The sequence below is a fragment of the Onychostruthus taczanowskii genome, unplaced genomic scaffold, assembly GCF_017590055.1.
Source record: "Onychostruthus taczanowskii isolate IOZ18803 unplaced genomic scaffold, ASM1759005v1 scaffold17, whole genome shotgun sequence".
In the NCBI taxonomy this organism is placed as follows: Eukaryota; Metazoa; Chordata; class Aves; order Passeriformes; family Passeridae; genus Onychostruthus; species Onychostruthus taczanowskii.
This window is the reverse complement of record NW_024498906.1, coordinates 10,362,605-10,385,444: the sequence shown is the minus strand read 5'-3', so window position 1 is coordinate 10,385,444 and position 22,840 is coordinate 10,362,605. Positions and strand designations below refer to the sequence as shown.

Here is a 22,840-nt window from a genome sequence, read left to right as displayed (position 1 = left end):
ACTAATAAATAATTCTTTAAACCAAGAGCTCATTTGGTACCTCTGGAGAATCTTACAGACTCAGAAACTCTGCTGAGACCTTGATGCAATGGACACAGGAAATGGCCCCACAAGCTTTCCTTGCCTTTCTAAAAATATTTTCTCCATGGAAAAGAGCCAGCTCCTACCGCAATTATTACTTGCCCATTTTATGGACAATGGCACAACAATGAAGAACTTTTATACACAGAAAATACAAATATGAATTCTAATTTAAGCAAGGGGCAGTAAGGTGCACAGGCTCCAAATGTCCCTGTCATGTTCAAAAACAGCACTGCTTATTTAGAGGAAACTTTTTAAAATCATAACACAAGTTTTAGTTTGGAATAATCATGTTTTACACAAAGTGTCCCGATGTTATCTCAGCCTTTGTTGCAGTGTTTGTGCAGTTAAGTATCCATGTATGTAAGCCCACTGTCAATTCTTCAGCATTAAAGTAACATGCAACACTAATTAAACAAGAAATGCAGTCAGTTTTGAGGAAGAAGACAACATGGTATCAACTGTATAACCCATCTGGTAAAAATGAATTAAACCATTATGGTATTTTCCTGCAGAACTCTTAATTACATCCACAAGGTTTGTCTTACAAGAAAGACATTCAAGCTGGAATTAGAAAAAAAAAAAAAAAAAAAAAAAAAGCTCCATCTTCAAATTCTAACACACATATACAAAACACCCTTACTCACGCACTTTAATCCCTATGGATTCTTACTGGCATTATAATATTTTTCTGCAAGTAACCCTGTGGTGCTGAGTGCTACATATTACTTTTTAAAGATCACATGGAAACAAAATATGGTAATGATTACATCATGGCGACAACATAATGTCAAAAATAACTACAACATTCAGCTTCCCATGAAATATGCACATTCCTCCTACATTAAAAACAAAATCACAACATTTCACATTAAAGAAGCAACGAAAAGATGTACAATTATTCCCTTTTAACAAACTTTTCTACAAAGGTAGGCAGCTGAGCACTATGGAACTGCATTCTTTGATTTCTAATAATTTCCTTTATCCTGAGAGGAGTTCACTTAACACAAAGATTTTCAACAATATAAAGTAGCATGCAGGTTTAACCTATGTTTTATTTGAATCTATGCCACCAACTCTAGGGAAAATGTGCTTTTACAAATGAGAGCCTTCTACCAGTGAGCTGCCCAGGAAGGCTCCTGAGTGCACCCTAGGAGCAAACTGAAGCTGTACCTGAGTGGAGTTGGATAGTTGGTTTTTCCACGGCTCCTCTGCGCTGCTGGTCAGGTTTGTGCGGTTATGAGGTAGAGAGAGTGCGTTTCGCTGCAGGTAAGGCACGTTTCCATTACTTCCACTTTCTGTTATGTGATTATTGCCTATCAAAATAGTGTCTGTACTACCCAGCGTTCTTGCTGTGCTGCAGGGAACGGGGCCTGCTGCAAAGGGTCCATTAGCCATAGGCTGCCCGGGGCAGGCGGGACGGATTCCACGCTGAGCGACGTTAGGCACTCTGGTCAGAGCAACCTGAGGCTGCTGGCCAGAGACAGAGTTTGTAGGCAGTGATGAATCAGCTGTTGGCCCGTTAGGAATTCCAGTAGATCGTACCTGTGCAACTCCTGTTTGTCTCATCTAATGGAACATGAACAAAGCACAACAATGTTGGCTGTGGAACTGAGAAAGGAAGGGTCATACAAGGTTTGTGTATTTTACTGCACTGGTCAGTTCCAGTTTTATACTCATTTTAAGATCTTCACAGTTGATTTTGAGAACTGTCAGGCTCATAAAAATGCTGAGTAAATGTTAAGTAAAACTATCAGTCTGAGCATTTTACTGCTGATTCTGGACCGAGAGGGACATAGAAATGAACAATGACAGGACGAGAGAAAAACTGTTACTGCAGCCAAGTGTTTTCAAGCAGAACTGCTTTTAGATATGTCCACTCATGTTACTTTGAAAATGTGGCTTGAAAACTTCTACATTAACCAGCTGCCCTATAATAAAACACAGCTAAACTCATTATGTTTTAACCACTAATCCAGAATTATCCTTTATCTGAAAAAAAATTAACAAGCAAAGGGCACGACAACTCTGTACAGCAGAAATTCTTTAGAATTCTAGAAACACAACAGTCTCCATTACTGACAAAAGTGTTGTAGGTAAGAAAAATATTTTTGTTCTCACCTGCTGGTGTTGCTGCATCAAGACAAACTGACTCTCCAGCTGTTCCAGCATAAGTTTCTGTGCTGGATTTAGATTATTTCGGTTTGCACGCAGCTGTTCCAAGTGCTAAAAAAAAAAGCAGTGTGGTTCATAATCATTAAAATTGCATGGGCTCTTTAATAACTTTCTTGCATAAAATACTAAAAAGTATCCATGAAGACAAAACTTAAAAAGCTGAAAATAATAGAGACTTCTGTTACAGATTCAAACATCTTTCCATACACTCTCTTGCAAACAAACCTTATTACAAGTTCCTAAAACTAAAAAGACTCTGTAAATTATTTGAGTGTATAATTATTACTGCTACACTAAAATTAAATGTGCTGGTACCATAAAAGAAAACTACATCCAAGTATGATTATATAGAATTCTTATCATAATTATGTACATTTTAACATCTTTTTGTATTGCGCTACTCTTTTATTAATACTGTTCATCACAAAGTGAATTAAACCTATAGGCATACATGAAACCTTCTCCTGAAAATATGTTAAAAAAAAGCCCAGAAAATTGTATGATTTAATTAGCAAGAGCAATATCTTAAGTTACGATATCGATCTTGTTTGCAACTGATAAATTTAGGTATCTATTACCATAAATCTGATCTCTTTACTCATTTTAAAACACTCAGCACACTGCATCATTCTACCAGTAAGTCTGCTGCTGCTAAGTGGTGTGACTTAAAAAGCAGATGAAGATAGTTCATGCCAAAATCCCTGGACTAACAGTACCTTCCATTCTGAATTCCCTCTGGATGGAATAAATTATATATACACACACACATACATATATATACACACACACATATATGCATGTATATGTAACATGCCATATCCATCCAGACTCTGAGCAGCCAATTTTGAAAGGCCAACTTTGAAGATGCAATAAAGGCTTTTTTATTCACTCCCCTCTTGCATCATACATTTCTGGCTTTCTTTTATATGTGCTGGAACCTTGTCAAGCTATTGCCAGCACACCCAGTCTACTGTACTCAAGAGAGGGCTACTGAGGTTCTGCTTAGAGAAGGAAGTTGGATGTGGAAAAAGGTGAAACTGAAAAGGAGAAAAAGTAGTCAAATATAAAACAAGCAGAGAGAAATAATGAGGATGCTTGGAGAGAGAGAGAATGACTGAGGGGAGGAAGGAGAAAGAGGGAGGAAAAATTACACAGTATAATAAAGGCAATATTGTTCAGACAGAGAAACAGCTGAAGAACTATATTGGAATTGAGGGGAACATTGCTCAGTTAATGAGAATGCTTTCTGCCTCTGCACTGTGCTCCCTTCTATTTCTCCTTGCCTCCCAATCATGTGCAATGCATGGGTAAAATTTTCCAGCAGGGCCTGATTTTCAATATATGGAATTCCTGCTGAAGCTCACTGCATGCCCTAATGAACTGAAGAGACAACAAAACTTCCCGACAAAAACAACCCAAAGCAAGATTTCCAAACTAAAATCTAACATTTCATATAACTCTATTAGGTGACACAAAATACAGAAAAGCAGCAGCAGATTTCATTTGAGTAATCATTTCATAGAATGTGCTTATTTGCTTATGCAATTTGATACAAGAAGCAACCTCAGAGGAAGGGATATTACAACAATACTTCCACACCTCTTTCAATATCCCCCACACCACAGAACTCCCTTTGTACACAAGTGTGACAATTTGCACATATGTCTTTAAAACATATAAGAAAAAAGAGTTACTGTACATACTTTATAAATTATAGAAATCAGACAATGCAAGTGTGTTCAGCTTCTCCTAGAGATCATTTAGGTTCCTACTAGAACTTATCTCATGTAGAGGGGCCACAAATATTAGAACTTGAACTATACCCTGGGAAATATTTTACACTGACTTTCAAGAATTTGAAACCAGAACATGTCCCAGGTTTATTTTCTTAAAAGGAAGAAAGAAATAAATAGAATATTTAACACAGCTTCTAAAGATCTCCCACACATACCTGTAATTTCTGTGGTGTCAAGCACCAAGAATGAATTTGTTGCTGTACAGGAGGATGTGACACTGTATGGCCACTGCTCCAAACATCTGAAGTATTCTGAGAGAAAATATTATATTAAAATGTGTGACTATCAAAGGGTAATTTCTTTTACTATCTAGATTTTATCTTATTTATGAAAGAACTAGTAATTGTTTCAAGAATAATAACATAAAAATATGTAATAGTAGGAATGTACTAAAATAACCAAGTCTCATTCTACCATTCCCAACAGTATCAGAGTAGTCTGAGGAAAAAGTTAATGATACCTAATACCATAAGGAGAAACAAGCAAATCAAATTATGCAATTAACTTAAATGTATGCTACTTTGAAAACTGAATACTTTATCTACTGTAAGACTATTGCATGACGATGAAACACTTGAATTCTAAATATAAGCAAAGGCAATAGACAGGATGACATGATTGTCTCCCTCTCAATCACCAGACTACAACTGTACTTCTTCACTGACACAACTACAACTGCAGTATAGTGCCACCAATGTGCACTGTTCTTATGCACCTCCTGCCTGAGCTGAAATCTGATTAAACACACCACTGAAAAATGGTTTTTAAAATTTCTAAAAACATTCCCCACCTTGATGCCAAAGGATTAAAATTTACAGCACAAATTCTGTGCATGCTGAATCATTTCAATGCATATTTGCCATATAATTTTGGTAGGGGGCTCCAGTTCATCAGAATATATACCTTTGTTGGACTAGATGTTCTTTTCCTCTTGGCAGGACTGGTCAGGTCATCTACTTGGCTAGAAGGAATCATGTGTAGTGGCAAGGATTGCTGTGAAATTGGTGTTTGAGTGAGGCCTAGTACAGGTTCAGTATTTGGATGATGAGGTTTACAAGCCTAAGAATCACAGAAGGAAGACAAAAATATGGTTCTATATATTCTTAATGCTTTCCTTTCAATTTTATAATTTTAACAGCCCACATACATTAAAAGGGCCGAGTAGATATTCTGAAGCTGATCTCAATAACTGAAAAATCAGTTTCCATATGGTCATCAATGGAGGAATGTGTACCTTTCATGGGATTATTAAACCACTGCAGCATTTCTATTTAAGATGAAATCTTTTAAAATCATGAAAATCCACAAAGGTTCTAAATTGGTACCCCCATATTTCTCCCACATTATAGGGAGCTCCTTGATCTAATATCCCTCTGCAAATAAATCAAAGGCTTCTTTTAATAAAAGCCAATCCTGTGCTCAATAAAATAAGCTTGACCACTACCGATTGTAAAGAACCCTTAAAGCTGGGCACCTGCAGAACATAACCCAACTTCTCACCTGCTGTGCTGTGTTCATGGCACCCTGCCTGGAGGTAAGCTCTGCGGGGATTGGTAGGCTCCATGCCTCCTCAATACTAGGAAGTAATTTAGTTTTATTCTGTAGACTACCTTGTGGAAGGTTACACAACTGAGCCTAGGAAAAATTATGTAAAAAGCAAATTTAACACAAGCCTACTTTAGTAAGAGCAAGTCCATGAAATCTTCCTAAATGCTGTAGCTACTTATGTCTTAAAGAGAGGACAGATTTAAAATTTTGGGGTTTAGAAAGGTGCTAGTATAAAGAGGGTAACCAGAATATAAACCTTTGTGAGAATCAGAACAAAGATGAGCTCTGGATTCAGAGGTCTCATAATTCCTTTTTTCTGAAATTGCAAACAAGAGTGAAAGATAGTGTGTTGCGTATTCTCACTATATGTTATGAGAACTTAAAAATGTAGACAAATACAAAGGAAAAAGCAAAATGATGTAAAACAGTATGCTTTGATTAAATGTGCAAAATAGGGTTTATAAGGAATTAAGTTCCACTTTAAAATGAAGAAATAAAATATTACAGGCTATGATATGCTTACAGTACACATGAAAACAGGTTAAACACACCACAAACAACTGCAAGTTAAACTCGTGTGTGACTTCTCCCCTCCCCTCTGCTGTGTGTTTGAAGAGCATTTTCCCCTGCTTAAAACATTAGTTTTACCTGTAAATACTTTATCCGTGCTGCAAGTGCAGAGGTATTACTACAATTTTTGCTCCTAGTTGCATTTAAGTAGCATTTAATGGCATCCTGAGGCTGGTTGCAGGACTCATAGAGTGTGCCTAGGTCCATCCAGGCTGCAGCATGGCCATGGTCCAATTGTACAGCACAGATATAGGCCTGTAAAGCATCCATAGGCTGATTTTGCTGTTGGTACAGCACACTGAATAGAAAGATTAGTGAAGTTGAGAATTAATAACAAAGTCAAGACACAAGCAACTCAAATATACACATTCCTCCCCAACCCCTTAATAAATCTTGGCATTATATAAACCCCAGTTGCAAGAAGAAATATATAACACTTTAACATCGTATGTAACATTTTCAGTATTTTAAAACACCGAGAAAGCAAATATTAATTCATTATTTAAACTTCAAATCAGACAAGTCTGACAACATGGGTGTATAAGTAAAAAAGACTTTACAGTCCCTCTGAGTTTACAAAAGAGTCAAAAAACTGATATTCTTTATTTTTATATATTAGCATGGAATTATGTAATTGAATTACCCTGTATCATTCTTACCCTATTGAACACCATGTATCTGCACTTGCTTCTGATTTATCAATAGATTGCCTATAAGATATAAAGGCATCCTGAACTTTCCCAATACTTGAATAGCACCTAGGAGAAGAAAAGAACGAACTTTGGTAGTATTTATAGAAGGTAATCATTGAGCATGGCTTACCAAGACTGATCTGATAAATGTTAAGTCATGCAAATACACACTCAACATTTGCTGTTCCTGCATGCCAGCCACAAGCAAACTCAAACATCTCAACGTGTATTACTAATTATTTAAGCACCCCAAATCTACTTAAACCCTGGATTACTACATTTGCAAGGAAAACAGTAATCCCACATTCTATAGACTTGCATTTCTTTCACTGGTGATACCTTATCAGTCAATAAAAACAGTATTTATCTACAGATAGCATTACAGTGAAACAATTAAGTTACTTATTTTATCAAACAAATGGTTATAAAACTTAATGTTCTACAAAACAGAATTATTGAGAGATACTGACCAACTCAACCAGGATGGTCCCTGACAGCCTGGGAGGCTTTTTATGTGCATTTCTTGCATCTCAATCATATTTAAGTAATGAACAAACAGTTACTTGTACAGCATATACAGAGCACCAAATTTTGTAAAAGGTTGTGTGAGTCTGTGTTTTTTTATATGTCTTCCTTTAATTCCTCATGTACAAATTCAAAGGTATTCTGGCATTAAAGAGAACTACAATTATACCACAGGGAACGATACCTACAGTTGTAAAATTAAAAGCTCCAAATAAAACCAAGATCAAATATCCATCTATATATATTTACTAGTTTAATTGACAATAACTGTGTCCTGTATTTTTTGCAACAACTTTCCCTTTGGAAAAAGAACTGAAAAATTTCAAAACACATAAATAACAACAGAAAATTTATTCTAGTAAATAATAAAAAGCAAGCAGAACAATACAGGCAAAGGTTTGTCAAACATGCTACACTCTTTCAAGTATTTTTGAGGCACACTAGGAAATGAATACAATAAAACATAGCATTACTTTGCCTAAAACCATCCATTAAGTCTGAATACAGTGTTTCAGGAAATTGCTTTAATGACAATCTAACCCTATGTCCAACAGACATGTTTCACTCTGCCTGGGTAGCACACACATAAAGCCTCTCATTAGGACGGCATTAACTTTAGGCCCCCACAAAACTCTGGCAGATGGAGTTTTTCCAGTGGGAGACAGTGGAGGTGCTGATATATTTCGAAAGATAGCTTTGACCAACTTGTTATCTGGTTTGGACAACCAGCAGAGGAAGGAACAGCACAAGGGAATACATGAGGAGGGAAAAAAGAGTGAATGCACAAGCCCTGTTCTTCTTCTGCCAGAGAATGGACTGGAGAAATGGGGCACAGAAACATTTTTGTTCTAGTCCTCCCTGTAAAGCAAAACAGATGCTCCCACTAAATTTTTCACCCCATTTCCTGAATTCTCCCCCTTGTCTGCAGGGTCCTAGGCTTCACCCTGACCACCCGAGAGCAGAGCACAGCAGCTGCACCTGTGGAGAACTCCAGCTCCACCGTGCCTGAGAACTCAACTTGCTCAAGGCACCTGGAATGGGACTACTGAAAAAAACCAGGATTTTAGCCCAGTGGAAGACAAGATGCACAAGATGATCCTGGGCTCATTTTTCCTTTTCCCTCCACACTTGCCCTGCCCCTCTGCCCTGCACACTCGGTGCTGGCTGGAGATCCCTGTCTTACAGAACAGCTGGAGAAATATTATTAGCATGACAAAATCAAAAATAGGTTCCAGCTGTGTGTGACCAGAATCCCCAAGAATGTCAGCTGGAAGACACTGAAGTTAGGATATTCTTTTTATTTTTGCCTCATTCTTTTTGAATGTATTCCTCAACAGAAGTGATGTGCTCACACAGGGACTGAATTGCCCTCAAAGCTTTCTGCAAAACCTGAGTTTTTCAATAGTTACTGCTGGCTTAAGTGAGGTATTCAATTTTCTTAAAAAGGAGACCAGAAAAACTCATCAAATTTGTAAGATTTACACCTGGGAATATTATTTTTCACATACAAAATACTGTCAAAGACTACAAAATTAACTGAACACTTAAACAGACATTAGAATGGATCAGTCTGAGCCATACATTGTTGTGTATGCCTTTGAAAAATGGATGTCTGCCTAAGAAAATATTTGTATTTCAGTGCAAAAACTGAGATTAGGAGGGAGATTCTGAGAAAGTAAAAAGAGAAAGAATTATGAAAAAGGTATGAAGAAAAGTAACAACATTCAGAGAGGATTTACAAAAAAGAGGGAGAGAAACAGGTAAAACCAGGCCGGATATATTCAGATTACTGTAAATGTGTAGATTGAATAATAACTACAAAAAGCAGAGCCACTGGGGTAAGATACTTCAACTTCTACTCTTTATTCATCCCAAATATGTTAGCACCTTGTCTTTTCATACACTTCCTAGAAAACTGAAGACTTCAGTAGATATATACATACTTTCTCTTCATTTTTCCTCAGACAAGATTAAGAAGAAAAACAGTATACAATACTCACAGTAATGAGCATCCTCAAAAAAAATTACCAATATAGTTACAGTGTCTATAAAGTCTTTTCTCACCTTCCAAGGAAATACCAGGATTGACCAGAATTTGGATCTGCTTCTAGAGATTTCTGGAGATACTGTATAGCATAGCTTTCCTTGGTTGCCTTGTCTCCAAGCTGATCCACGGTGTGATGCATCCAGCCTACAAAAACAATCCACAAATGGGAGAAGTGAAATACCCCAAGACAGCTGAACACTCTGGCACAGCAGGCCTTTGTAGCATTGGCGTCTCTTTAAAAGTAAGAATATCAAGGAATAAAACCACTTATATATACATTATGAAGCTTTAAAAACTTTTCAAGTTCTATACTAAAATTACAGGACAAAAAAGACTCAAAGTTAAAATTACTTTCACATAGTTTTAAAGCACTTTTTTTGGGTTTAAATAATTTTCTAAGAGATTAGGAGCACAATTATGAACTGCTCAATCTTCTACTATAAAAGTGAATATTAATGTCTTTCCTTCTCTGAACACAGATACCTTCCCTGACATTGTGAAAAATGCCACCATTCTCCCTGTCACACATAGCAATTATGTTTTTTGTACATACATATATCTATATCTGTATCTACCATGTGTAAACATCTACATATTATATTGTTTACTCTTCTTCTTCTAAACCCTTGTATTTGTCCCATATCTACATTTGGACTAAGAATTTTTGCATCTCCACTTGAATCTGTCTTACATTGTAATTTCCTCCTCATTAATACAACGTATTTTCCATTCACCTTGACAAATGCCATCACCTCTCATCTACATAACAAATTAATCTAACCACACGTCATATTCTTTCAAATGCCTTTTCTTCTTTCATTACATTAGACAAATTATTCATCCCCACTTTAAAGGCCTCCCACAACCCATCCTCCCCAATAATATTTTACATGCTATTAAAATGCATTTCTGCTCTAGCACTGATGCAAGGCTTGGTTACCACTTCAAACAAAGCACCTTCATCACCTTCTCCAGCTGCTCCTCATCTGCCTCTATGCTCAGATGGAATTCCTTCAAGCAGCCACAAAACCATCTCAATTGCTGTGCATACAATGAGTACAAACAAGGAAATCTTTTGTGGCCAGCAGCTGGCTTGCTGAAATCACTGCATACCACAGGGCTCAGCAATGTTTTGCTGTTTGCTCAATAGCCATGGATTTGTCTTAACAAGCCACTGCTTTTCAGAAAACATTTCTAAAATGTAAGATGTGACAGAAGACTGTCCCTGTCACACCCATAAACAGCCCATTACGGAACACTAGGACACCAATTTCATAAACTACCCATGGTTTATGTAAAGTTCTGGTTAATGACAGAGTTAAGCACACACCTGCACTGCCTGTCCATTTAAAACATCCGAGGGCAAAACATTCAGCACCCTAAATCTGTGCTTTTTGATGAAGTCTAACTGCACAGACAGGCAAGACTGAGAAGGAGCTGATGGGTATTTGCAGGCTCATTTCACTCTCTGTAATTACACTTTCCTTTATGATTTTTATTCTACCTGTTTGATACAGCTCATTTTTTATTCCATGGGCTCATACTTGTTGACAGACACCACACTTCTGCAAATGGAATGCAAATTTCCAAACAAAAGCAGTCAAAAACCAGACCACAGCTTCTGAACAACACTTGCCTGAGGTGGTCTCAGAAATACCACTTGAAAATTGTGTTCACAAGCAGAAGTTTGAATATTTCATGGACTGCAAGAAATGTCAGGTAAGGAGTCAAGCGGTTACAGTGCTGAAAAAAAGTATTTTATCTGGACTGAAAATCGATCCAGTAAAAAAATCTACCAATAGGGAAAAAAAAAAAGATAAAAAACCGCAGTGATTTTTTGCAGTCACATAACACGATTTTGCATCATTAAATTAATAAACAAACTATGATTTTGATTCAAATCCCAAGCCTTTGAAGTTCTTCAGCATACAGACAATACTCATGCTTAAAGAAAAAAAGACTTCTCTGAGGTTGGTTATTGGAATTCACATGAGTAACTGTACATTAAGGTTATATGTACCAGGTGCTGTTCCAGACAAAGCCTGAGATAAAGGTAATAGCTCAGGGATTATGAACAATGGCAAAAAAGAAAAGACATTAAACAATTTCCTCTATCTTTAGAAATGTTGTGTGCCTACTTTCTGTTTCACCAGAACCTTGCTGGATTGAAAGATAACATGTTGTATCTTTGTGAGATCTTTACTGAGGTTCACTGATAAAAAAGAACGAGTCTATTTCTAGAAGACAGAAATGAGAACCAGCAATCCCTATCTGGCTTCTCTGCTGAAACAAGGGCCGCTTCCCAATTTTATCTTCCTGCACAGGGAGTTGAAAAAAGGCAGAAAGCAAGGAAGGCAGGGCAAACAGAAGTTTTCCACTAGAATAGCAAAGGCAGGGGAAACTGGATCTGTTCTTGAGCATAAACGAAGAATGTACATAAAGGGGGTGATGGAAAACACCTAAGCTATGCAGTTTCCCATGTGCAAGACCTATCTCCAATTCTCAACCAACATAATTGACTACTTTTCTGCTGCTGGGACATGATAAACTAAACCACAGATCTTGTCCACATGTCACATATGCTCCATGCTCATTTGCAGATCTTTGCAATCTCATTTGGAACAGATTTGGTAAAAGTCCCTCTGATGTGCTAGCCTAGTTCATTAGTCTTTTTTCATGTTTATCAATCATTCTCACAACTGAACTTGTGGCAATCACTTTTTCTTTAGTAAATATGAGTGTCTCTGAAGACATTAACTTCTTCCCCATTTCAGCACCTCAGATGCCTCATCCAATTACAGAGACACCATCTAGCCAAAAATAATTGGGAGCGCACTTTGGATCTCTAAGCAGATGTTGATTTTATTCTTACACTCTTCCTTATCCAACAGGTGAATACAACTGGAGAAAGAATATTGGGACAGATTTGATCTTCAGTCTCATTAATTTAATGTCATTTTGGGCAAAGTGGTGAAAAGAATTGTTGTCTGGAAAGCAAATGGAACAGCAAAGAGAAGGAAGGAAGATTTTACCGTGGTATCTACCTGAACTAGTCAGCACTCATCACTCAACTAGGTATGTGTTTATCTGGGAATCACAGGGTTCTCCTCCACAGTCACAGCTTTGGAAACCAGCAACAGGAGCAAAGATTTTAGTAATTCTCTCACAAGACATCTGAACTTGCCTAAATTCCAATCTGGCTCAACAAACATTAACTAGCAAAGGAAAATAAACAAAAGCTATTTTCAAACTGATTTTTTCTGTCAAAGTGAAAAAAAAAAGAGTTCAATATACAAATACAAATATGTTTTGACTGGTTTTTCAAGTAGCATTCTGGCAGATGGCAGGTATTTTCTATTATTTTTTCTAAGCAGCAGTGCACCACCCGGACTGTGCTTCCTGAGGAGGTGTTTTTATTACCAGCTGCTAAAGACTAAATCTGCGATAAACACCAGACTGATAAATACCACTGCTAACAGAGCAGAGCAAAGGAAAAGGAATTATTCCTTCAATGTTCCAGTTAAGACCACTCTATCCCTTTCCCCACACAGAAGCTACCCACACAACAAAACTGGGTGACCTATGCTGATTGAATAAAGAGAGTTAATCCAGTTTTCAGACAGCAGACAATTCTCAAAGTCACTGCTCTTACTGCTAGCACTGAGACCTGTGGCAGGATTTTATGAATACAACCATGTGCCTTTGCTTCTATTGTGGAACATACATCAAACAGAGATGAAAACGAGCTGGTCAGCTCTTTTGAGAAGCCTGTCTTCCACTGATCAGATGCACAGCCTTTCTGGATGAAACTGCTGACAGTTTATACTAGGTGACATAATACCAAGCTAAAAAAAAAAAATTCAAAGGGCTTACTGAGATGTAAGCAACACTGTCCTGTGACAGCAAAAAGAGCAACACCCAGAGTCCTGCAGCAAACTCCTCCAGCAGTTTCACTTGTGATTTTAAAGAGATGACTCAAAATTAGCCCACTGATTTTGACATTCTGTCACAGAGCACAAATTCTCCCACTCCAAATCCATACACAACCTGCATCACAGAGAAAGAAAGCACTGTGGCCATAACTTAATGCCAGTTACAAATTTGAGTTAAATGACCACTATGTGAAGAGGGGAAAAAAATAAAAATGGGCATAAGCAGGCTAAATTAATATTTAGAATAATAAATTAGATGAAGAACATGGAGAAGGTGAATGAAGAAGTTCTGTACTGGGTTGAACAATTTTAACAAAATATTCTGGAAATACTTTTATATGATATAGAGGACAAAAGCATTTTATTCTATCCACTTTTTAGAAATTCTTGGCTAAAAATTATTTATCAGCTTTCTATAAACATGGAATACGACAACTTAAAAAAAAATCCTTTTCATTTTTTATATTTTTTTTTAATGGAACCTGATGATAAACGCCAGTTACAAATTTGAGTTAAATGACCACTATGTGAAGAGGGAAAAAAAATAAAAATGGGCATAAGCAGGCTAAATTAATATTTAGAATAATAAATTAGATGAAGAACATGGAGAAGGTGAATGAAGAAGTTCTGTACTGGGTTGAACAATTTTAACAAAATATTCTGGAAATACTTTTATATGATATAGAGGACAAAAGCATTTTATTCTATCCACTTTTTAGAAATTCTTGGCTAAAAATTATTTATCAGCTTTCTATAAACATGGAATACGACAACTTAAAAAAAATTCCTTTTCATTTTTTGGTTTTTTTAAATGGAACTTGATGATAAACCTTTTAGTTACAGCAGCTGGTTTTCATTACATAGTATAATTACAGCGAAAGAAAAGGTAAATTTTTCAGTTGCCATGTTCCTCTAGTCTGACACAGAGTATTTAGGTTTTTTTCAAGGGATGTTAACAGAGGCAGAACAGAGAACACAGAATTCCAACTGCTGCCCTCTTTCTCTGAAAAACCACCCTTTCACTGCCCAAAATCTAACACACAAGAGCTTTTTAATTTTCTAAGTTTAATCAAAATATTTTCCTTCTCTCTTATTTCCTTGGTATCTACTGCTACATGTTCTATTTGGGTGAAAATCTCATGTACCATGTGCAGTGTGTCTAAGACTCCCTTTGGGAATGGAGCCTTAAAAAACACTGCTGAAGGCAAAGATGGCAAAAACGAAACACAGAGGAAAATAAAAGTTAATTTTACATACCTAACTGCTGTAAGACAGTTGCTTTTACTTGTGCAGGAAGGTTTTCGATCTGCAAAAGCTGTTCATAAGCTTCCTTTGCAGAGTGATACTTTCTCTGCAAAAGGAAAAAAGTAAATGGATTAATCATAGAGCTTACAACAGATCACCAATAGCAACGATTTCACAGCACTGACAGCACACAAACACGCTGACAAAAAATTCTAATTTTTTTTTTGCATACAGTGCATATGAAAGCTTTAATGAGTGACGTGTATATATATGGTAAGAGAATAACTTCCATAAATATAGTATTTATTAGAAACTGTCTACTTAAAATAATTAAGGGAAATTTGCAAATTATTAAATTTTGTCAACTCCTCATACATGCATTATGCTTCTTACACTACAATATTGAATATTCTGCTTTTAAGGTGAATACTTGAATGTGAATCTACATCTGAGAAAACCCAACACAAATTCCTCCCAGGAAATTTGTAACAAAAAACAAGATCATCAGTATTGGTGGCTGGTATAATTTTGCCTCTTTCCTTCCTTTGGTATATTTGAACTGCCTCTTTCAAGATATTTGTTGTCCTGGTAAGAGCCCCACCACAAGTAGAATTAAAAGGTTTATGCTTAGATAATGAAGGTACAACATCTTATTATCTGCTGTATAATTTAGGTGTGCCTACAGTCTAGAAACACTCTATTTTCAATTTCCTATACAAACAGGTGTTGGTAACGAAAACACATTTCCAGGTTAGGACTGGGGGTCTTTATTAACTTCTGTGAACTGTATGAGATGTTTTGTGTATATTAAAGGTTAAGACTTCTCAATAATTATTTGATGAGTTATCTGGTAATAATGCCAGCATTTATCTTTGCATTCCCTAACAATAGTTGCTTAAAAGTGAATGTATTTTAAATGTTCAGCTGTTCTGTGCCTCCTCTTCCACAAATATGCTTTTAGATAATTCAGCATTAGACTTCATTCTGGCAAACAGATGAAGAGTGCATTAAAATAAATGGGGCCACCTAAATGCAAATGACTGTGGCTTAATTACGTTTAAGTAGGGAGTACACAGTTATCAGTATTTGTGGATTTTGAAGGGACAACTGGGAAGAAAACTAAACAAATACCTAGTAAAATTTCGAAATGTTATCAAGTTCTTGAAATCTCAAAATCACAAAAGACAAATTGGTGATTTAAAAACCTTATTCTAGTCAGGAAGATAAATTAAAGCAGCAATTACATACTTTCAAATGGAACAAGGGGAAGTTGGTAGAAAACATTTTTAATTGGTGTTCATGAAATGCAGACAACTGGTAAGAAAACAAATAATATAAATAAATAAAATATCCATGTCCAGCAAAAGAAAAACAATCAGGAAAAGATTTTAAATTTAGCATTGGGAACAAAATTTGTAGTTTATGACTATGAATGTTGAGCAAATGAACAGAAGTTCACTGTAGAGCATGACAGTGGAGGCAGCAATCCAGATGTCAAATTAGGTAAATATTAGTGCCTAATATTCACACTTAATTAAAAAATATGTTTACAGGCTCAGGAGATTTTAGAAAGGCCTTTTAAAATAGAGTATGTTTTCCAGACCTAGAGTATTTTTTACTTTTGTTATTTGTTGTAGCATTTACCCTTTAGAAATCTGATTAGCTATATGCCTTAAAATAGTAACAAAACCTGTCTAAACATTTACATTTGGTTTTATTTCATCAAATCGAATCAGAATGGTTTGGGTTGGAAAGTACCCAAAAGATCACCTAATTCCAGTCCCTGCCACAACAGGGACACCTTTCACAAGATGAGGTGGCTCAGAGCTCTGACCTGGCCTTGGACACTTCCAGGGACAGAGCACCCACAGATTCTCTGGAAACCTCTCCAGGGCCTCACCACCCTCACAGGGAAGAACTTTATGCCTCTATGCTAATTCCAGTCCTTGATGTTTGGCTGCATCATGAATGGTCTTAGAAACGGAAAAGGGGAGGAGAACCCAATCCAGCATCTTCAGACACCGTACAAGCCCTCTTGCTTCCAGAGGTGAAATGTTAACCACTGCTAATTCTCATCAGCACCAGGCTTGTCTCTTGTCCAGAGCCTGGCAATCCATCATTTAAAGTGCAGTATTGTGGTACTTAATTAAGAAATGAATTAACTTTTCATCAATATTATGAGAGTAGATAATTTTCAATTATATGGAGGGGCTCAAAAAACTGTTTCACTGTGTCCTGTAAAAGAAACCAAGCAACCAACCTGCCTCCAAAACCTCTCTAATTGTGTCAGAGGTAATATCCAGAATGAAGCCAGGACTCTTTTGGTTATCAGTTTGTCAAATTCCAGAAAACAAGATACCTCTCCCAGCCATAACCACGAGACAAACCAAACCTAAGAGCAGAATGCACCGAAACGTTTTTGTTCTGACTTGCATTAAAACAAAGTTCCTGCTGCCTGTAATTGTCAGCCAGAAAGCACAGATTAAGCACAGCTACCACTGCTCACACACTTACACAGGACACCTGGCACAGTGACCTGGGGTGTCTAACTTTCCTTTTGATCTGCTGGAGTAAAACAGAACTGATGTGCTGAATGAGTCTGGATGGTAGCCAAGTAAGAAGCACAACAATCCAAGAACTTGCTTAATGGTGCTTTGGGATGGGAGATTTCTGTCCTGTCATACAACTTTGCACCAAAAGCACCCAAAAGAAAAATCTGCTGTTTATCAGATTCATATCTTTTATTTATACAGAAATACTTCAGGCCATTTTTCACTGTGCCATCGAAAGACAGCCCTTACTTTCTGACTAAAAATATAGTTTGTCTGTCATCCATTTCATTTGCAACAGGTTTTGTTTTCATGTCACATCACTTCCTCAGTCATATGATACCTATACATGTGGTAAAAGGGCACAGCACCTACATTATGTAACCAGCCAGTCAAATCTCAAATATTCCATAGCTGTCTCAGTAGCCACTTGGTTTCAATTTACTTATATTCTGGAAGCTCGGGAAGTGTTCTGTAATTTCCCCAAAAGATTCACCTGAAAAGCTCTGTGGTAGGATTTGACCCAGAGTTAGTAACACAGCTGTATCTGCTACTGACCACAGATCCCTAATGCCACATGCATTAACTTAATTTGAAAACTTAAAAACTTTTAAAATGACACTTAAATTTGAAAAATTTAAGTCAAATATACCACATATACTTAAAAGGCACATGGGCAACTGGCTGGGATTGAGTCTCTGTGTGTATATGAGAAACAATATGAATATATATAAATGAATTGAGAAGCTTCATATTTTTAAATCTACATATAACCTTTTAAATATAAATAGAATCTCATAAAAGAATTTTCCTGGAAGTTGTATTTTGAGATTTTTTTTTTTCACTCAAACTGGGAGATTAGTAAATATATGTTTATTAAGATACCTATCCCATTTATTGGCAGGACACTCCACACACAAAATATTTTTAATTTAGCCAAAGAAAGTCAAGTTTCTTGAGTGATTCAAGACTTTAGTCTAACTTTAGTAAAGCATCACAATCCAAATTCCACAGACTGATTACATCACTTAGTTTGAAACTCAACCACACTTTATGAAAATGAGCTTAAAGCTTACCTGGATTTCATATAAGTGGGCAATGTGAAACTGAACTGTAAGAGTGGGAAAATCAAAATCATTAGTTTTAATGTACAACAGCAACTGCCATGTTTTGAAGTGAAGGGATAAACAATGTTTAAAATTTATCAATGCAAGCCCAAGACAAATTACATTTTGAAGACACCAAAAGTATTTTTTACATTGATATTTTTACATTTAATATACCTGACCTGACAGAAAATGAATACCCTAACAAAGCACAAAAACTGCAAACAGATATTGAGAAAAGCAATCCATGGACTTTATTTGTCTTCTGAAACAGAGAGTCCATTAATCTTTCAGTAAACTTAGCAATAACATCTCTTGAAGCTGAGGTAAGAGAACACAGATAGCATTTTCTGTACACAACCAAGCTAGAAATAAACATTTTTATTCAGGTGTCAAGAAACAGACTAGCTGGGTTACAAAACATTATGTCACACACTGCCACTTTTACATGGGATCTTACATTTAGGTGGTTTTTCTTCCTTTTAGAAATTGTCTTTCCCTTGTTAAACTGAACCACAAGTGTTAATTACAGGGGATACTTTGATTGTTACTGTTAAGCATTTTCAATTCCTCATACAAATTGCCCAGAATGCCATAATACCACCAGCAGCCTGTGCAGGCTAGAAGATTGCTGACTGGAGAAAGAAAAATGGGCTGTTCAAGAGTAAAAGCAGAGAGAAAATTACCCTCACACTACTCAAATCATCACAGAAAAGACTTGAAAACTGCTAACCTGGACTATCCATGGAGTGGTAGATAGCTAAAGCTAATTGAGATGAATGTAATCCTCATTCTGCTTTGATGAGGAAAGAAAAGTTCCTTTGAGACAGACTTTTGCTCCATGTTCGTGAGGATTACAAGTAAGAAAATACCTGTGTTTGAGCCAAGCTCAATTTATTTCAATTACACAGATTCCCTCCCTTGAAGCTACAGAAAAGTGTGACACCAAATTACCATACATACAGGTAATAGGAGTTCAGGGTTTCACTCTGGGTCATAAGGGAGGGAAAAAAATCTCCCTTTGTGCACTGCTTTGTCCTCTGCTATAAAGAAGGAAGCCGGGTGCACTTTGGAAACCAGGTCAGAATGAAATGCATCATCTAAAATTTTAATAAACTTTTTGTGTTCCTTGCTAAAGGGCACATAACACACCCATTATGTTCACTGCATCATCAAACTTCACTCTGTACTGATGAAAGAAAAGCCCTGCATTTGTTTCAGGAGTTCATTATCTAAAAAACCTCTCTCTTATTTTTTTCCCCTCCTAACAAACTCCCTTCAGTGTGAAGCATCAAAATGAAGTGATGCCTTGGAAGGGAAAGGAAAATTAAAGGTGTCAGATTAGAGACAGCCTAAATAGGAAGAAGAGATGTTTAGTACTCAAACATTTTTGCTGGGAACGAACACAGTGTAATGCTGCTACTCACCCAGCCCTTAGAAATGAAAGGGGGAGGATTAAATGGAGCATTTAGTGAGGGTACCCAACACTCTGGGGTGGGGCAGGGGGGTCAGTTCTCCTCCCTGAACAGCACAGGGGGACCTGGCCAAGCACCTCTCAGTCCTCTTCACCCTCCTCCTTGGGGTCTGTCAGGCACTGAAGCCTTGACATGGGACCAGCCCCCAACACAAATCTGGGGGCAGAGGGGACTGGAGGGCAAGGGTTAGGAAAACCTTCCAGAAATTCAGAGCTTTAGTGAAAACCGATAAAGTTAGTGAGAAAGAACACGAACAAACACAAAATACAATAAACAATCACATGTCTGGTAGAAAAGTAATAAAAGCTTATTGACTCTGGGAGAATCCTGCAAGTTTTTACAAAATTATCTGTGCCTGCTGCTGATAAGTGACAAAGCTTTGAAGACAGCCTTGAAGCACAGCTGGCTTGATACAGCCAGTGGTTTCAGCCATGTGAACAAACTCCCTTTCACTACTTTGCTGATACAATATTCACAATTCCATCCAGTTTTTAAAGAAATGTTTTTAAATATTATATGCAATGCCCCTGAAGTGAGACTTGGGAGGTAACCTAAGCTCAACATGAACAACAACTTAAGCTCAAGCATGAAGGTACCTTAAAAACTGAAGGAATAATTTCCTTCAAAACTCTCTGCCTTTTAATTCTTACAGACTCCAAAACACAGAGAGACACATGTTTTGTTTTTGCATACAATTCCACTAACTCTGCATAAAAACCTGCAGGACACTCTGTTACAGCCTACAGAACACTCTGCCTACACTGCACTAAAGATTAACATGTTCAAATACAGAGTAATATATAGCTGATATCAAAACCCCAAAAAAATCTAATAAGGGTTTTTTTTATTATTTCTACAGTAAGATTGATGATGAATTTTGCATCTGTAAATTTAAATGGCATGAAAATAATCACTGAAAAGTTACAGATTATCAAGATGATGCAAACTTTAAAAAAATTGGTATTAAATGTGTGCCACGGCACAAGCTCCAGGTTTATAAATATATAAAAAGCAGTCAAATAATAAGTTTCCTCCAGAATTTAAGCCTTCAGAGTAATGAATAAGCTAAATCTCAATTTTTACTTATTCCATTTTCTAAAACAATCCACAATTCCACTGGAACATCTGTCTCCACAGAGAGAGGGAGACTGGTTTTGTAGTCTCCCTCTCTCAGTACCAATTCTTTTGATTTTGAAGACCTGGTTCATTAAAAATTCATACAGTTGAGAGCATAAGACTTAAAAAAAAAGATCCACAACAAATAAATACTTATTGGTTACTTACTTTCAGCGTTAGACAAAGTGCAGGGATTGCAGTCAATCAAAGCTAACTGAAAATGCTGGAAAGAAAAAAGAATTATTTGCTTTTCAAACAAAGTAATACTAGCACTTGGGCAACTACTAAGAGTAAATCTATTTTTTACTTGAAAATCAATACTGCATTTTACCATGTGTCTTAAAAAAACCAGTTTTCAATTTCTGTTCAACTGCTTACTAGAGGAAAATAATTTTTTTTTATTGCAAACACTTCAATGCTTCTAGGAATATAAAACAGCAACAGATCTTCATAAAACAACTGGGGTTGCATGTGAAATAATGAAGGCATCAAATGAATGGTCAAAATTGGAAGATTAAGTTTTTATACACACAACTGGGACTGCAGACACACCAGCTCACAGCCTCATGGAGATAAATACTTAAGCACTCAATCCATCTAGAAAAACAGAACGCTCTCCCTACAAACAGTGATTTTAAGTTTTTAAAAAATTGAACTCTTGTTAAAAGGAATTTAATGTGAATACCTCTACATTAGAACGTGAGTTCATAAGGAGGTCATAAGTTCTCACATCCTCTCCTCCAGATGTTGAGAAAACTTCAGTTAAACATTAAAGCTTGTATAATTTTAATCATTTTTATTTAGAGAATATAAAAAACACCTTTTAAAACATTCTAGGTTCTGAGGTAAGGTTTTCACTCATCTATAAAGAATGCCACAAAAGCAGAGCAACGAAATCTGTCTGTAAACATCATGTTAATTCACTGATCACTATTTAGTTTGAGACACAAGTGTATAAAAATGAATGGAACAGGCACCGAAACTCCAGGGCCTGAGCTTTTCCATAAACTTGTGAGAAAATACCCACATGGTATGAAATTTCAGTTGACATATTAGCTCAACAGAGAATAAAGCCTAGGAATACAGGAGCCTAAGAGTTACCCTATGAAATACTACTGTAATAAATACAGTTGCTTACAAAATACAGTGTCAGGTGATTTCTAACACACAAAACATGACACTTGAGTATACTTTATTTTCTTAGCATAAAAATTATAATTTACATCAAACTACCCAGGATGCCAAACTAGGTGGCACTGGGAGCCTACTGCAGTAGCTGGGAAGGAAAAAAAGTCTGTATTAATGGATAGGTGCAACACACTTTCAATACTGTACTCAGAGCTATTAAATGCTACTTAACTTTCCTCATTGTCACAATAACTCCTTGAATACAGTATGTCTATACAAAACACATCTCTAAGACGTGTAAGATTTTATCAGACCATCACATTTCCAAAATACCCCAGTTTTAATAGGGACAAAAAATTCAAAAATTAATGTATTTTTCCATAACAAGACATAAAAGTAATGCTGGCACTTCCATAAGCTCTGACATACAGTGATGCAGATTCCTCCTCACCCACTTCATCAGCATCATTTGTAACATGTAACAGCGTTTAGAAAATGAACCACTCAACCTGAATAACAACAAAAATTCCTGATTTATAATGAACATTTCAGTAATATCCCCCCAGAAGAGAACACAAAAACCAACAGATTCACACCATAACTTTTTAACCTCAGCGCAAGCATTAAGTAATAGCTTACAAATATTAATTATTATCTTATTTCTCTGCTGTGTCTGTTCCTTTCCCCACTGCTCAGCAGGCAGACAACTTACAGTCTCCCCTCACTTACATTGCAATGCAGGTTGAGTGCCTCAGAGACATCCTTTAGTCTGTTACCATAGTGATTCTACTAAGCAGACAACTTTTAAAAAAAAAGCTAAATAAAAATAAAATGCTCTATCTTAAATTGCATTTT

At 36.5% G+C, this 22,840-nt stretch overlaps 1 protein-coding gene across 13 annotated transcripts in view; it reads right to left on the bottom strand.

Moving 5' to 3' along the window:
• Positions 1 to 22,840, bottom strand: part of KDM6A (lysine demethylase 6A) — a 152,346-nt gene that overhangs the window by 38,658 nt on the left and 90,848 nt on the right. For 7 of the 13 annotated variants that reach the window (XR_005952299.1, XM_041399930.1, XM_041399931.1 and 4 more), the window contains 11 exons: positions 21,026 to 21,080; positions 18,237 to 18,271; positions 14,624 to 14,717; positions 9,452 to 9,578; positions 6,830 to 6,928; positions 6,249 to 6,468; positions 5,553 to 5,687; positions 4,956 to 5,111; positions 4,208 to 4,303; positions 2,203 to 2,307; positions 1,255 to 1,650 (listed from right to left, as the gene is read on the bottom strand). Coding sequence is in view for 12 of the 13 variants with exons in the window: in XM_041399930.1 (XP_041255864.1) it covers positions 1,255 to 1,650; positions 2,203 to 2,307; positions 4,208 to 4,303; positions 4,956 to 5,111; positions 5,553 to 5,687; positions 6,249 to 6,468; positions 6,830 to 6,928; positions 9,452 to 9,578; positions 14,624 to 14,717; positions 18,237 to 18,271; positions 21,026 to 21,080 (1,518 nt within the window). In the remaining variant the exon portion in view is untranslated. The remainder of the gene's footprint in view (positions 1 to 1,254; positions 1,651 to 2,202; positions 2,308 to 4,207; positions 4,304 to 4,955; positions 5,112 to 5,552; positions 5,688 to 6,248; positions 6,469 to 6,829; positions 6,929 to 9,451; positions 9,579 to 14,623; positions 14,718 to 18,236; positions 18,272 to 21,025; positions 21,081 to 22,840) is intronic. The other 6 variants (XM_041399936.1, XM_041399939.1, XM_041399935.1 and 3 more) reach the window with 3 other exon arrangements.